The 15,120-nt window shown below is 34.5% G+C and overlaps 1 protein-coding gene across 1 annotated transcript in view; it reads left to right on the top strand.

Annotated features, from left to right (window-relative positions):
- LOC128999981 (protein big brother) overlaps positions 1-15,120 on the top strand; it is a 46,321-nt gene that overhangs the window by 1,920 nt on the left and 29,281 nt on the right. The window contains exons 2-3 of the mRNA XM_054426807.1: positions 7,283-7,369; positions 8,776-8,886. Coding sequence (XP_054282782.1) covers positions 7,283-7,369; positions 8,776-8,886 — 198 coding nt within the window. The remainder of the gene's footprint in view (positions 1-7,282; positions 7,370-8,775; positions 8,887-15,120) is intronic.

Genomic DNA, 15,120 nt, shown 5'->3' with positions numbered 1-15,120 from the left:
CCTATGAGGAATGGCTTGATGTCTTTAATTCTGACGAAATGAATCTAAAATACAACACGTTCATTGACAAGTTAAAATACTATCTTGACTTATCTTTTCCTAAGACCATAAAAAAGACTAAACAGAGGAAAGTACAGAAGATAACTCTTAGTCCACAAGCTTTACAGCTTAAGACTGAACTGAATGATCTCTACTTGAAAACAAAAGACTTGGAGTCCACCCACTTTATGCGGGAATATTATAAGCGACTAAAATATAAATACCGTGCAGTCATTAAAGAAGAGAGGTCCAATGAGATATTTAAAAGAATTCAGTCGTCTGATAACAAAGCGAAAGAAATCTGGCAAATCATCAATAGCAGAAGACCAAAGAAATCAAACGATTTTAAAGAAATGTGTATCAGAGATGATAACGGTGAGCCGACTTACGATCCCTTGCACATTGCCTCCAGATTCAATGATAGTTTTGTCAAAGTCAATGTTAATAACTCAGAGAATGGATTGAAAACAAGCGTGGCATTGGTAGGACGACCTAAAGGCTCACTCTTCCTCCATCCAACATCAAAGGAAGAAGTAAAAGAAGTCATTGCCTCTCTGAAAAACAAAAATTCTGCTGGTTCAGATGAAATTTCAGTACAAATCTTAAAGAGTATGTCAGATCTACTAGCTGGACCAATTAGCCACCTGATTAATTTCTCTTTTGTCTCGGGTTGTTTTCCAGATGCCTTAAAACTTTCGATAGTCAGACCAGTACATAAAAAGGGTGATGAAAAAGACCTCAATAACTATCGGCCTATATCCATTTTGACTGCTATCTCGAAGATTTTTGAAAAGGTTGTTTCAATTCGTTTGACAAATTTTTTTAAACAACATAATATAATATGTGAAAACCAACACGGATTTGTGAAGGATAGATCTACGACGAGTGCAATGTTTGCCCTCATTGATGACATAGTCTGCTCTCTTGATAAAGGAAACTGTTCCACGGGACTGCTTTTTGACTTGAGTAGAGCTTTTGACTCTGTTAATCATGACCTTCTAATAGAAAAATTACATAACTATGGGATAAGAGGTTTGGCGTTAGAATGGTTCAGGTCATACCTGAGGGACAGGAGGCAGTGTGTACGGGTATCGTCAGTCGATGAGCATGGATTTCTGCGGAAATTCAATTCACCTGAGCTCCCTGTCTCGAGAGGTGTGCCCCAGGGCTCCATCTTAGGCCCTACACTTTTTCTCCTGTTCATTAACGACCTTCCCTTGGGTGTTGAATCGGCCAGGACCATTCTTTATGCCGACGATACATCCCTTTCCTTGTCCAGCCCTGATGTAGAGACTCTTGAGCAATTGACCTTCTCTGAAGCCAACAAGCTAGTTCAGTGGTTTGAGAATAATCTGCTTTCGATAAACTCTCAAAAGACTCAACTTCTCAATTTTCATATCTCTGATCGATCTTCTAAGTATTTTAGTTTTCACTTGGATGAAGTTCCAGTACACCCAATAGAGAAGACACCGTTTCTTGGGCTGATCTTAGATGAGAAGATTAATTTCCATGACCACATTCAATACGTCATCAATAGGGTAAGTTCAGGGATATTTGCCATCCGCACCCTTGCAAAGCTATCTAAGCCCGATGTCCTTCTTTCTGCTTATTACGGTCTCATCTTCCCTCATCTCGTGTACGCCTTGCCTATCTGGGGGTGTGAGAACAAAAGAACTCTATTTTTATTCCGCCTTCAAAAGAGGGCAATCAGAGCCATCTTTTCAATGAATAGACGTCAGACTTGTAAACCAGTTTTTCTATCATCCGAAATATTAACGTTCCCATGTCTCTACATCTACAAGACATTATCCTTTCTGCACCAAAACACTGGCAAGTTTAACACTCCAACAGACCATCATTATAGTTTGAGATCCACAAATACCCTCCCAGTTCCTAGACACCACACTTCCTTCTTTCAAAACCATCTCCGATATAATGCAATAAAAATGTTCAACCATCTTCCCTCTCACCTCAAAGCAGTATCAAACCATCTGAAATTTAAAAAAACCCTAAAATCTTTTCTTTTAAAAAAAGCTTATTACAGCGTCCGTAAGTTCCTGGCTGACGGCTAAAATAAACTATCAAACTTGTTTGATCATAGGTATCCTTAGTGTAAAAAAAAAGAACAGTTATTATTTCTTATTTAAGTCAAGAAACTGTATGTTTTGCTAAATGACATGACCAATGCATGTAATTGTTATTTTTGGTTAAATAAATGAGTTATTGAGTTATTGAGTTATTGAGTTATTTATTTACCAACGGCAATACACCAATTTACAAAAATAAAGTTTGACAGCTATAACAGTGAATGTTTGTGTTTTGTACTAGGCATTAACAATGATAAACAATGAAAATAATTATTTACAGACCCTATTGCCATATTACCAAAGCAAAGTTGTTGCAATAAATATTTACATCGCAAAAATAATTTAAAAGATAAATGAAATGTAATGTCTTTATTTGCTTTTAACATGAAAAACATGCAAGTTTGCCTTTGCGCTTAATTCACTTTCATAAAACGATCGCAGAGATTCGTGTGCAATTTATTTATTTATACACGGTAATCACCATTTTACATAGTACATTCCTTTGTTTGCAGATCAATATACCTTAAGATGCCATGTATATCTGTAGCCCTGCCATATAGGTGCCTATTGTAGAGATGTCTACACAAATAATAAATGCACATGAATTACACCATTGCAAACTACCAATTAGAAAACTTCACGCTCTTATACAGTACAAGATTCACTTAAAAAAGTTATTAATTCAGATAGTTGAGCTTTCAATAATCTAAAACACTTTGGAAATAAATATCATCAACGCAGTTTTATGAAAATCAGTAAATACATAAACGTATACATACATTTATCAAAATCAAACTAATCTATTAAAATATGGAGATTTACGGGTTTTCATAAAAGAGATCAATATGTGCCCTTTTACGAAAATTAATCTTCAATTCACTGCATAGCAATCCTAAAAGCGATCCATGACAAAGAAATAATTAAGACCTTTGAGGAGCGTCTGATTTATATTTTTCACTCACATTTCGTATCCAAACATTAAATTTCGTATCTAAACTCAAATAAAAACATTTAAATATAAATTCAAATTTATCATTTTTTATACTATAAAAACGACATTTAATTTGAGTTTATGGTTATGAATAAGCCCTTATGCGTATTTCTACGCTCTGCCAGATCATTTTTGTCTATTGTAGCAAATTTCCAAATAAGTGATTATATAAGGAAATATTTTGTACAGATCTAATACGACAATAGAAAAATCGCTTAGTATGTAGGTTTGCTGCGGTAGTATGCAGTTTGCTTAATTGTAACAGCTGTTGCGCACATCGATGGTTGCGCATAGCTGGTGCTTGTATGCGCCTCGCCTGTTGCCGCTCTCTACGCATGACTAATGCGTAGTTCAGGGAACGGTGTGATATCACAGCGCTGTCACTTCCTGGGGTTTCCCATGTGTGATGCATGTGTGCGCGGGCCAACAACTCTCAAACTGTACACACTTTTCAGCACAGTAACAACAAGTTTAGCTTAGTTCCCGTTCTAATGTGATGGAAATCTGTACAAGTCAAACAAACAAGCAATAACACAGTCGTGGCGTTGCTAAGTAGGTCGATTTTTTATATATAAAATCACTACAACGGTCGTTTGAATGGCAATGCTAATGCAGTCAATTCGCAACACATGTAACATAGCTATACATTTTTATTGTGAGCGTGTAAGATTGAATAATTAATTTAGCTAATTGGTTTGCAATGCTTTTTAAGTATCTACATAGGTCACATAACCCTGTAGTATATACATAACCTATCTATGCCTTTTTGTCGTAATAACATAAATAATACTATTAATTAACTACCCAACATATTAATGCGTTTTAATAAAGAAGTTAATAAATTCTACAACGTTTAATCGATGTGAAATCCTACCAGGGAGGTGAGGTAAATCACGGTTTTATGCAAATTTGTTTTTAACAAAAAAAATTATTATTAGGGAATTTCGAATTTATTGTCAAGTAGCCTACTGTTTAATGTTTTACCATTCTCAACTTTTCATTATTTTTACATTGGTCATGCAGGTAGTTCAGCGTTATTTCACAGTTGTCCACACCACAAAAAGTGTATAGGCCTAATTTATCATTAATCCAAAAGGGGTCATGCTTTTAGGTTTTAAGTTTTTCTTGATCATACGGGCTAAACTATTTTTCAACAAATGCATGAAAACATTAATTAGATTAACTATATGACTGTTAGGAATGGGGAAAAGACAGTAATAATGTTATAGTGACATAAGAATGGAAACCAATCAATATAGTTCGATCTTGTTTGTCAACAAGTATGAAATTGAAATTGTTTTAACTTAATATTTTATAAGGTTTCATTTTAACTTGTTTAAAACAGCTATTTTGACATATCACTAGACTTGTATATTTAACACTAGCTGGCCCGACAGACGTCGTCCTGTCCTATGATGTGGTTTTATATCAAATGCTCGCTCATTTTCAAGATGAGCTCGTTCGCATGGCTCAATCTCGTCCTGGTTGAAGTTCGTTCGCTACGCTCACTCACCTTTAGGTTTTAGCTCAGGTTAGCTCGTTCGCTATGCTAACTTGCCTCCAGGTTGAAGTTCGTTCGATACGCTCACTCACCTTTTGGTTGCAAATTAGCTTTTGTCATAAAAAAATAATAGTGCTGCACCCTGTTGGTAAATCTATTAACTTTTTAATGCTATTGAACATCACAGAATCAAATATGTAGTTTAGTTGAACCAGCTGTTAGGATTCTTTAATTCCATTTAAATATGAGTACTCATAAAATTAACATGGGAAACTCCAGAGCCACTGGGGCGGAGCCCTTTTGACGGATCTGCTCCAAACTTCACACAAACCATCCTTGAATAATGCTTAATAATGCCTGAAAGTATCATTACAATCTGTCAAGCGGTTTTGGAGTCCATAAAGGACAAACAAACAAACATACATTGGATTTAAATATATAGATGTGTCAATGGAACCAGTACGTGCAGTAGTGACTTCAGCATAAAAATTACTGTTGACTGATCCATGTCAAAGAACCAGAGACGTAAAGAATTGACTTTGATAAATGACTTAAACTTTAATGCTTGGCTTACACAAAATAAACTGGAGTAGCGCAAAAGTGAGTGACTTTGAGCAAACACTATGGACTAATGCCTAATCTGGACTAAAGAAACGAGAAACGTACAGTAATGACTTAGACGGAACCAATAATGCCTGACCCGTGCCAAAGAAACTAGGGACATACAGTAGTGACTTTGACAGAACCAATGACTAATGCCTGACCCGTGCTAAAGAAACTACGGACATACAGTAGTGACTTTGTTACATTACTAGCCTAGCTCGAGCCAAAGAAACTAGGGACATACAGTAGTGACTTTGTTACATTACTAGCCTAGCTCGAGCCAAAGAAACCAGAAACATACAGTAGTGACTTTGACAGAACCAATGACTAATGCCTGACCCGTGCCAAAGAAACTAGGGAAATACAGTAGTTACTTTGAGATAACAATTATGGACTGATGTCTAGCCTGGCCAAAGGAACCAGAAACATACAGTAGTGACTTTGACAGAACCAATGACTAATGCCTGACCCGTGCCAAAGAAACTAGGGACATACAGTAGTGACTTTGACAGAACCAATGAGTAATGCCTGACCCGTGCCAAAGAAACTAGGGACATACAGTAGTGACTTTGTTACATTACTAGCCTAGCTCGAGCCAAAGAAACTAGGGACATACAGTAGTGACTTTGTTACATTACTAGCCTAGCTCGAGCCAAAGAAACCAGAAACATACAGTAGTGACTTTGACAGAACCAATGACTAATGCCTGACCCGTGCCAAAGAAACTAGGGAAATACAGTAGTTACTTTGAGATAACAATTATGGACTGATGTCTAGCCTGGCCAAAGGAACCAGAAACATACAGTAGTGACTTTGACAGAACCAATGACTAATGCCTGACCCGTGCCAAAGGGCATCCTCTAGGGATCCGCCCTGCGACCCTCAACACTTCCTTGTTTTCAGAAATAGCTGTATTGTCGGGCTAATCCTTCCAGTCAAAACACCTCAGCGTCCCACCCTCCCAAGATCAGCTGTCATAGCTTCAATTTTGGCCAGTCTTGCCTTGGACTCACTCATATACTTTCTGTTCCGATTGGCCCGTCTCTCGTTACTATATAACCAGTTTAAACGGATGCTGTTAAAAAGTATTATGATTTAAACATTTTATTTATTAATGTTAAGCTGTATTCAAAATTAATATTAGACAATATTTATCGAGAATTGCAGTCAGAAAGGTGAACGAAAGATCTTTCAAAATGTCACTGAACTTGACTCGCTGCCTTTCTTTTTTCTTTTTTTTTTTTTTTTTGTGATGGAAAGTTAGCCAAGTAAGTCTAGTTAGTATAAGCGTTGAACGCGATGTGGTTTTGCCTGATGAACTGCATGTTCCCGATCCACATAGACTTCTTGTAGTTGATTGAACCACATGAATCAGCACGGTCTCATAAATGTAACAAACTCACCCCCACAAGGAATGCCATCGTGCCAACCAAAAAATAAAATAAAACCTTGTGAGTGGTCAACCGATTGATATTCTCGTAGAGGAAGGGAGTTTGTTCCATTAGAAAAAAATTATTTCATAGAATATACTGACAACAGGCCAAGCACTATAATTGGCTTTGGCAATAACATTTGATCAAAGAAACCAGGAGTCCAGTGAAGATGCGGTTTGCAGTAAAAGGGATTTGGTTTTACCTGATCAATAACATTATCCAAGTTATTCTTCGTATTTTATCTTTTCCCCGCTCTGACTTTGTGAGCTCTTTGTGCCTAGGTTCAAAAGTCTAAATTGATTTTTGAGACTAACAGGTCTAACGTCAGTGGCAATAACTATGTATGTACAGTATTTTCATATGAAGTATTTTTTTTCACTAAATTATATCTTGTTATCTATTTTTTCTGTAAGTATACCGTAGTCTTCACTGTGCCATCTAAATGACCTTTGTATCTATTTGATTTTTTTGTTTATGCCTTATTTGTTATGTACTGTAATTTATCTTTGACTTGTGTTTTTGCAGCATGTATTCAACTTTTTTGACGTATCCTAATGCATGTACATGTCTAATAGAATAAAATATTGATTCTGATTCTGATTCTGATTCTATGAACCGTATGTTTCAGGTCCGATACACCGGTTTCAGGGACAGGCCGCAAGAAGAGAGAATAGTTAGGTTTCAAAATGGCTGCCGAGAAGGACACACTGAAATTGTAAGTGATTGTGAACTTCAGCTTTAGTGTATTTTAGCTTTTTATTATTTTTTTATTTTAGCTTTTTTTTAGCTTATGTGTTGTGTCAAATTAGATTCTTGGAAACTAATAAACAATGAGAATATCTTAGTCTACAAACTAAAGTAGAACACTGTTTTTTTAGTCTTGAAATGTGCTGCTGTCTTAAGAGTCTTCCGTAGTGGAAGCCATGTTGGATTTCTTCCCCATAACAACAATGTTAACTTTGGGTCCAAATATCTCATCAGCAAATTGTCATATAATTATGGATAAGGAGTTAAATTTAAGGAATTGCGGTCCTCTAGAGATTGACGTTTTTTATTTCACAGTTTTTAATTTTTATAATGAATAATTGATTATTAATTAGCTTAAAATTAAGCTAATTATTGAAAGGAAATGAAAATGGATTTTCGAAATTCAAAAACCTCAGTCAAGAGTCTATTATGTTAAAAATACAAATTATAAATTTCAAAGCTATATCTTAACAAATAACGCCGTTACGTGTCCACAAATGATGTATGTTCTAACATTGTTCTTAAGGGGAAGAAATCCAACATGGCTTCCACTACGGAAGACTCTTAAATACACCACAGTTTTGATTACTTTAGTACTTAAGAAAAAGCAAGTTTTATTTGGAAAAATTACTAGATTTCTGGTCTCAACTTTTCAAGATTTATTTTAAAAGTTTTAATTTCCTTCATTATTGTTTACTTATATATTATGATAGTTAGATAAAACGGTTCCTTTAAGTTCTTTCATTATGATTTTGATTCTAACTTTTATATGTATTATAACAAAATCCATTTAGAGGTTATTATTTATTAATATAACCAAACCAATATTAGTGGTGTTGTATATTATGTAAAACGAATAGTATTGGTAATTACGAGTTCTACTGTATAAACAAACATATACATTTAAAACTAAAACATTCAAGTTATTGTTATATTGATTTTTACTGTAAGGATTCATTAACTGTGTACATTTTCCATGGATTGAAAAAAGTTACTTTACTTTTTATGTGTTTTAGGCGTGGTTAAAATACTCTGAAGAAATGGTTCTTTACTAGAAAATATGTTATATACCTTTTGTCGTTGCAAAACCATTATTTATTTAAGACGAGATATTTTGGAGCATTTTTTCGGTCCATACTTCTGAAATCTGACCAACAATCTCGCCACAAAAAGCATTTAAAATACACCGCAATAGATTTTAGGAACATGCAATCATTCAAATACAATTGCAAAGTTGACGTAATTTCTTAACGAAACAAATCCATCCAAGGAAAATTCACCAAGGAATCTGACTTGCCGCTTCTTTACTTCCAATGACACTGAAGATGTAAATATTCCTTGCATGTTTTGAACAATTTAAATGTTTTCTTGTAGGCGTTCGTTGCGACGGGCACCAACCTCCAGCTGGCGTTCAACCCATCTGCCAACGGCTACCACCTCGGCACTGCTGGCAGAGAGTGCGACTTTGATAAGGAACATGGCAAGGTAGGCTGAACACTTTATACTTTCATATCCAAAATACATCTAATATCTTGTACTGTGTCGTTTAAGTAGTGATTAATTAATATAGCTAGTATGTTGTATTATGTGTGCTATCACACAAAAAGAAGATTTAGTGTTGTGGGATTCCAACATTGCATGATACCGAGTTATTTGTTTGAAAGTTTATTGGTATGGGAAGAAATTTGAAAATGTCCTAGAGCACCGAAATAATTCGGATCCTGAGTTGATATGGTGACCCCACCCATTTACTGCCAAATATTTTACTTCTGTATCATTATGACATTTTCACTATAAAATACATGTGCTAGAATCTGATACCTATATTGTTTGTGACATTACTGTATTTTTAAACTGTACAGTTTTTGGTTTTCGTATTTCATCCATAGAAGTCGGAACAATGCTTCATATAATTTTAATATTACTGTTTTTGAAGATGCATTTTTATTGCTTCACCACTTCACGTGCTATGAAACAGGATGTATAATGAACACTCTGGAAAATGTGTGTGTTCATTTGGTTAAAACAAAATTGGAAAAACATCATACTGTATTAACGTGGATTTAAATAGCTCAAATCCCCGACGCTTTGAAAAAAGTAGAAAACCTAATTCTTTATATCATGAAATTCTTCTATAGTTGAATTCTAGTTCATAGTTCATTTCTAGTTGATTCATTACAATGATTTTTCCATGATTTTGCCAATATTTTATTTCTGCGTCGTTTTCACCTCCCCCCCCCCTCAACCGTTACCCCTAAGTATCTAAGGTCCCAAGGCTATAATTATTCAGTCAGTTGACATGCAGCTGGGTCACCCTGCTATACTTATAATACAATACGTTAATCCTGTGCCTATACAACATGTCGCCGCCATGGCGTCGCTGTCATGGCGGCCTACCCTCGCCCCTCCTTGCAACCCTTACAATATCAATATCTAGGGGTGACATTCTCGATGGACGATAAGTTCATTGTATCTGATAATCCCATAGGACAAAAAGCCGGATCCGTTTAAAGCTTTAGTAACATGAGCTCCTGTTTGGATGGTTTTTGTTGACGAGTTTGACAACGTATTGTAGTCTCGAGGAGGAGGGATTATCGGCTGTTTACTTTTTTATGTGTCCTGAGATTCTTTTGAGTTGATTACAGCTCAATTTTGAGTTACACTATATATATATATATATATATATATATATTACAATATATTTTTTAATCGAATTTACAAACGAAGCCGTTCTTACGATGCAATTTTGTTGGAGGGTTTTCTAGAGCCAAAAACGCGTTTGGATATTTTACGTTTCATATTATTTAAATAAAAATCACTCATGGTGATATGTTTTCTCATATAATCATGATCTAAGTCAAAATATGTGTATATATAAGTTAACGCTTTAAGGTTGTCGTCAATGTAGTTTAGGGAATGCTTACAAAATAGCTCATGTATACTAGACAACATTGACAACGTAGTATTTTTGTTTTGGTAAATATCGCAGTACAAAGAATAGTTATAAGTTATTGATCGTAAGCAAATATAAATGGTCAATAATGTATTGGGCTGATAACCATTATCTTTCTGGACCTTTAAATAAATTACGTTTTAAAACATAAATGTAGGCTACATATATCTTAAATACTACCGTAAATTGTATTTGTATAGTGAACCGTTTGCTAAGTTAAGATGTAAATGTGAATATATCAATTTAACGAATTTTGTAAATTGTTTTGGAATGTTTCAGGGAACCAAACAATGTTTTTAATATGTAAACAATCTTGCATTAAGTACAAACATGTTTAATAAAATACAATAAATGCACTGTGATAGAAATAATGTAAACTTGTGGCATTATAGTACACAAAGCAGTACAAATTGAATAGACTTACTAAAATAAATCTCGTGCATATTTTTAAATAGTTTTGTTTGAAGTTTGTTGTATATATGATCCTAGAAACATTTTGTAGAAAGCAATTTTAAATCATCAATGGCTTATAAAAATAAGAAAGTTAATAATTTTTCGTTTATTTTTAGTTCAGAATCACACCTTTCTACTTTAAAACAATCGACACACTTTTATAGTAACCACCTAAATCTCCTATAAATCGTATGTAACGTTCATATAATTTGTATTTTTCAAAAACACAGTACGATAGTTTGGTTTAACTAGCGAAAAGTGTTATTTTATTAATTTGGAAAATAGACTTTAGCTGAGGGAGTAATTCTCATAGTTGTAGGCATATTTGTATAGGCTACAACCATGTGTGGGCTTGCTAGGTTATTTCGGACCATCAAATTCTTCACAAGTATGAAACGTCTTCAAAAACACTTCATAGTTTCAACAGCGACAATCGATCTTTTTTAGTTTGAAATGTAAAAAAAGTTTGTTTTAAAGTTTCGACTCGATAGCCAAGCGTGTGAATATTTCCCCTCTTCCGCCGGATTTTAACTGATAACAACCGCTTATTATCACCAGCTTATCACTAGATTGGGTCTTTACAGCGGTCAAAGTGTTATCACCAGAAAAACAACAACAAACACTCTTGAGGATTCAGGATCAGAGATTATTTTATTTTTATAATCAAATGAGATTTTTTGCGATGTTTAACTGTTAATCACGTGAGAAATAAGTAGGTTTAAACAGCACTTATAAATTAAAGAACAGGGTTTTGGACATGGTAATGTAGGAACAATGTTAAATGAACATAAATTTATTTAATCATTAAGTCTCACAAAATATATGTTCGGAAAGTAAATAAAATAAACGTCTTATAACACTTAAAACATATATTTACGCTTATACTGTTACTCACAAGACGGTAAATATACAAAAAATATGTTATGGTTATCGAACATCAGACCCAATAGGCAAAACCACTACTGTAAAACTATGTAAAAACTATGTTACGACAAAGGCGTATTTATTTGACTATGTAGATCACATTTTATTCCTAAACAAGCTCAAGACAATGGACATTAATGGTGTTGCACATAAATGGTTTACTTCTTATTTGGAGAATCGCTATCAATTTGTACTACTCTCGTATTTTACAAAAAACAATTGTATACAGAAGACAAACTCAGATTTACTAAAAATGCATCTAGAAGTCTCACAGGGATATGTTATGAGCCCTATATTCTTTTTAAGTTAAACTCCAAAAATAAATGTGAAATGTTATAGTTAAGTAGTTTTTTTTATTGTATAACTTATTTGTATAATAGCTTTGGCACTATTGATTTATAATTGTATAAAATGAATAAATGTCATTTGATTTGATATCAAGGGCTTGTTTTCTCACTGATTACAAGTTTTATTTATCATGCTGCGTTTTATGTGTAATAATACATAGATCGTATGGGTTCTGGATATAGTCTCCAAAGATAATTTAAGTTGCAAACCTGCTGCTTAGTGATTGCGTGCAATACATAGTATATATCAACCTATTCCAAACGTATTTTATCGGATAATTACAAAATAGTTAATTTTCTGTTTTAATTTTATGTTGGGTACCTACTTAGAAAGTAAACTCAAACTCACAAGGGCCAGCGCTTGTCCAAAAGAAAATGGTCGCCAACTCAACCAAACTTTCTTAGGTCATCATGGATTTTGGAGGAGCTTTTATAAGCAAAAACTTTACAACTTATTATGCTACTGTTACTGGCAGTGTTATAGCAAAGCTTTTATAGAAGTTAGTTAGTTCCATGCCTAGAATTTGAGATTAGAAATAATCAAAATTTCAAAGTCTGTAGAGCTTTTAAGAAATAAAAAAATCGTCAACTACATTCTTGAAAATAGGGAGATATGAATACGTAGCTTACCACAAAAAATGTTTACGGTAACTTTTTGAAACTTCAATCCCTGTACCATCAGGATCCACACTTAAGAATCAGCTCGCGGACGAGAATGAGACTGTAGGAGTTAGATAGAAAATTTAATTTCTACAATTTTCGCATAAGTTAGAAAGATGAATACATTAGGTAGGTCTATAAAATCAACCATAAATTGTTTTTGAAGTCGCTATTTCAGAGAAGTACTTCTCTGTGTAGTAGACATCTTAGCCCATACGGAGATGCCCGTTGCCCGGTATCTTGCCCATCTTGCCCATCTGTGGCCGGTGCCACGTGCCGAGCCGAACACCCTGATGGCCTAATTTGAGTGATTTACGGTTCACGGCTAATTTAGACTCTTCCACAAATTTCAGTCTTCAATTCCAGGAGGACGCCCACCAAGAGAGTCGAAAACCCACTCCAAAAAGTGTTTGTTGATTTTAGCGTCTCTGAAATATTCATGGCTGTTGGGTATTGCGTTGGGTATTGTTTTACAGAGTCAATTTTTCATATTATCTACAGAAGGCCTATGTATAAAGCTTTTTGCGGTGGCCATCGATTTTGATCAATCCGATATCATATTCAGCCCAATCGAAGACTACAAATCAATTTAAGCAAATTACAAGACTTTTAGTAAATTATATTATATAGTCCACGAATTTGAACTAATTCAGCACATGATAAATACAAATCATACAAACCGGTACATGATAAATAAAACTACAGGATTGGCATGAGTTCGGTTACTATACTGATAGTAAATAGGTTCTAGAGAGTTATTCATATTAGGCTTATAGACTACCAAGCTATTCTTGTGGTGCAAAGGTTTTAAACTGCTGTAGTAGTATTTCAGTTGCATTTAAGATGTGCACATTACAGTTAATATTTTTATTGTATTTTCCTGTAATTAATTACACAATGTTTCGTTGTTTAAAGTAAAAACAACATTTTTGCTGCAAATAGTTTTAATATGCATTAGGATTGTTCATCATGTGTCGTATTTAGAGCTTTGTCTAGGTAATTTATTCCATAACTCCAAACTACTATACATCTATACGCTAAAAATTAAATTAAATAAAAATATGTGAGATTAAATTACATGTTTCGTATCTCATTCCTCCTACATGGATAATTTTGGACAGTTCGCGTCCAAATTAACATTTCAGAACCTCGTGACACATCTAAAGAGCAGTGTGACTAAGTGGGCCCAGCATTAGACACGATGTCTGTTGCTTTTCACAAAGCCAGTTCAACAGAAGGCCAGCACGTGTCCGAAAGACAAAGCCTATTTGGAGCCCCGAGCGGCGTTTTTGCCCCAAATTTCGTTTCCGCTGCCCCAAACTGACGTAACTAAACTCGACAGCTGACCACCGTAACATTTCTGGCATTGTGAAGGTTTACAGGATAGTATCTGGTCCTTACTAGAAATTCCACTTATGATTTAATATTCTGTAATCCGCTTATAGAGGATAAAACATTTCGGTTTGAAATGGTAAAGGAATCTTTGCCCGATCATGTGTAGTTTTGCAAATACTGTATAGACATCGGTTTAAGTGAATCTGTGGAGGAGTTTTTAAGAACTTCCGTCTTTTAGAATTCTGAAAATGGTGTAGCTTAGTGGTTAGTACAAAAAAATAATAATCCACGCATTTGAATCAGAAGGCTGGCTTTTTATCCTGAGAAAATCAGTAGCTTTATGATGGTTCAAAACTAAAATCAGCTGTTCATTATCATTGGGCATTATCATTAGTCAAAGGCATCATCAAAGAAATGGAGTTGACAGGTAATCTTAGCAAAGTTAGAAAGCTGTCATAACACTTGATGTGTCGGCGTCGTCAAAATATCAATATCCAATTCAACGATAGTGACCGATTCTTAATCAATATTTACAAATCATTTAGGCCTCTCTTACGAAAACAAAGGTACGATAGCCTGAATATATCATTGATTACGACTTGACCACCCGTTTTCTATGCACAGTTTCAGGAATTCTGTTTGAATTTTTCTAGTAAACCCTAGGACAGATACTGTTTTACCAAGCAATAATAACGGGTTCAGAGCTATCACATATCACGGATGACAAACACAATCATGATGGCTCAAAACTAAAATCAGCTGTTCATTATCATTTGGCATTATCATTAGTCAAAGGCATTATTAAAGAAATGGAGTTGAAAGGTAATCTTAACAAAGTTAGTAAGAAAGCTGTCTTTAACACTTGATGTGTCGGTGTCGTCAAAATATCAATATCCAATTCAACGATAGTGACAGATTCTTAATCAATATTTACAAATCATTTAGGCCTATCTTACGAAAACAAAGGTACGATAGCCTGAATATATCATTGATTACGACTTGACCACCCGTTTTCTATGCACAGTTTCAGGAATTCTCTTTGAATTT

The sequence above is a fragment of the Macrosteles quadrilineatus genome, unplaced genomic scaffold (genome assembly GCF_028750875.1).
Source record: "Macrosteles quadrilineatus isolate MER2022 unplaced genomic scaffold, UCM_ALF_1.0 Scaffold_8__2_contigs__length_117827958, whole genome shotgun sequence".
In the NCBI taxonomy this organism is placed as follows: Eukaryota; Metazoa; Arthropoda; class Insecta; order Hemiptera; family Cicadellidae; genus Macrosteles; species Macrosteles quadrilineatus.
This window is presented reverse-complemented; position numbering and strand designations above follow the sequence as displayed.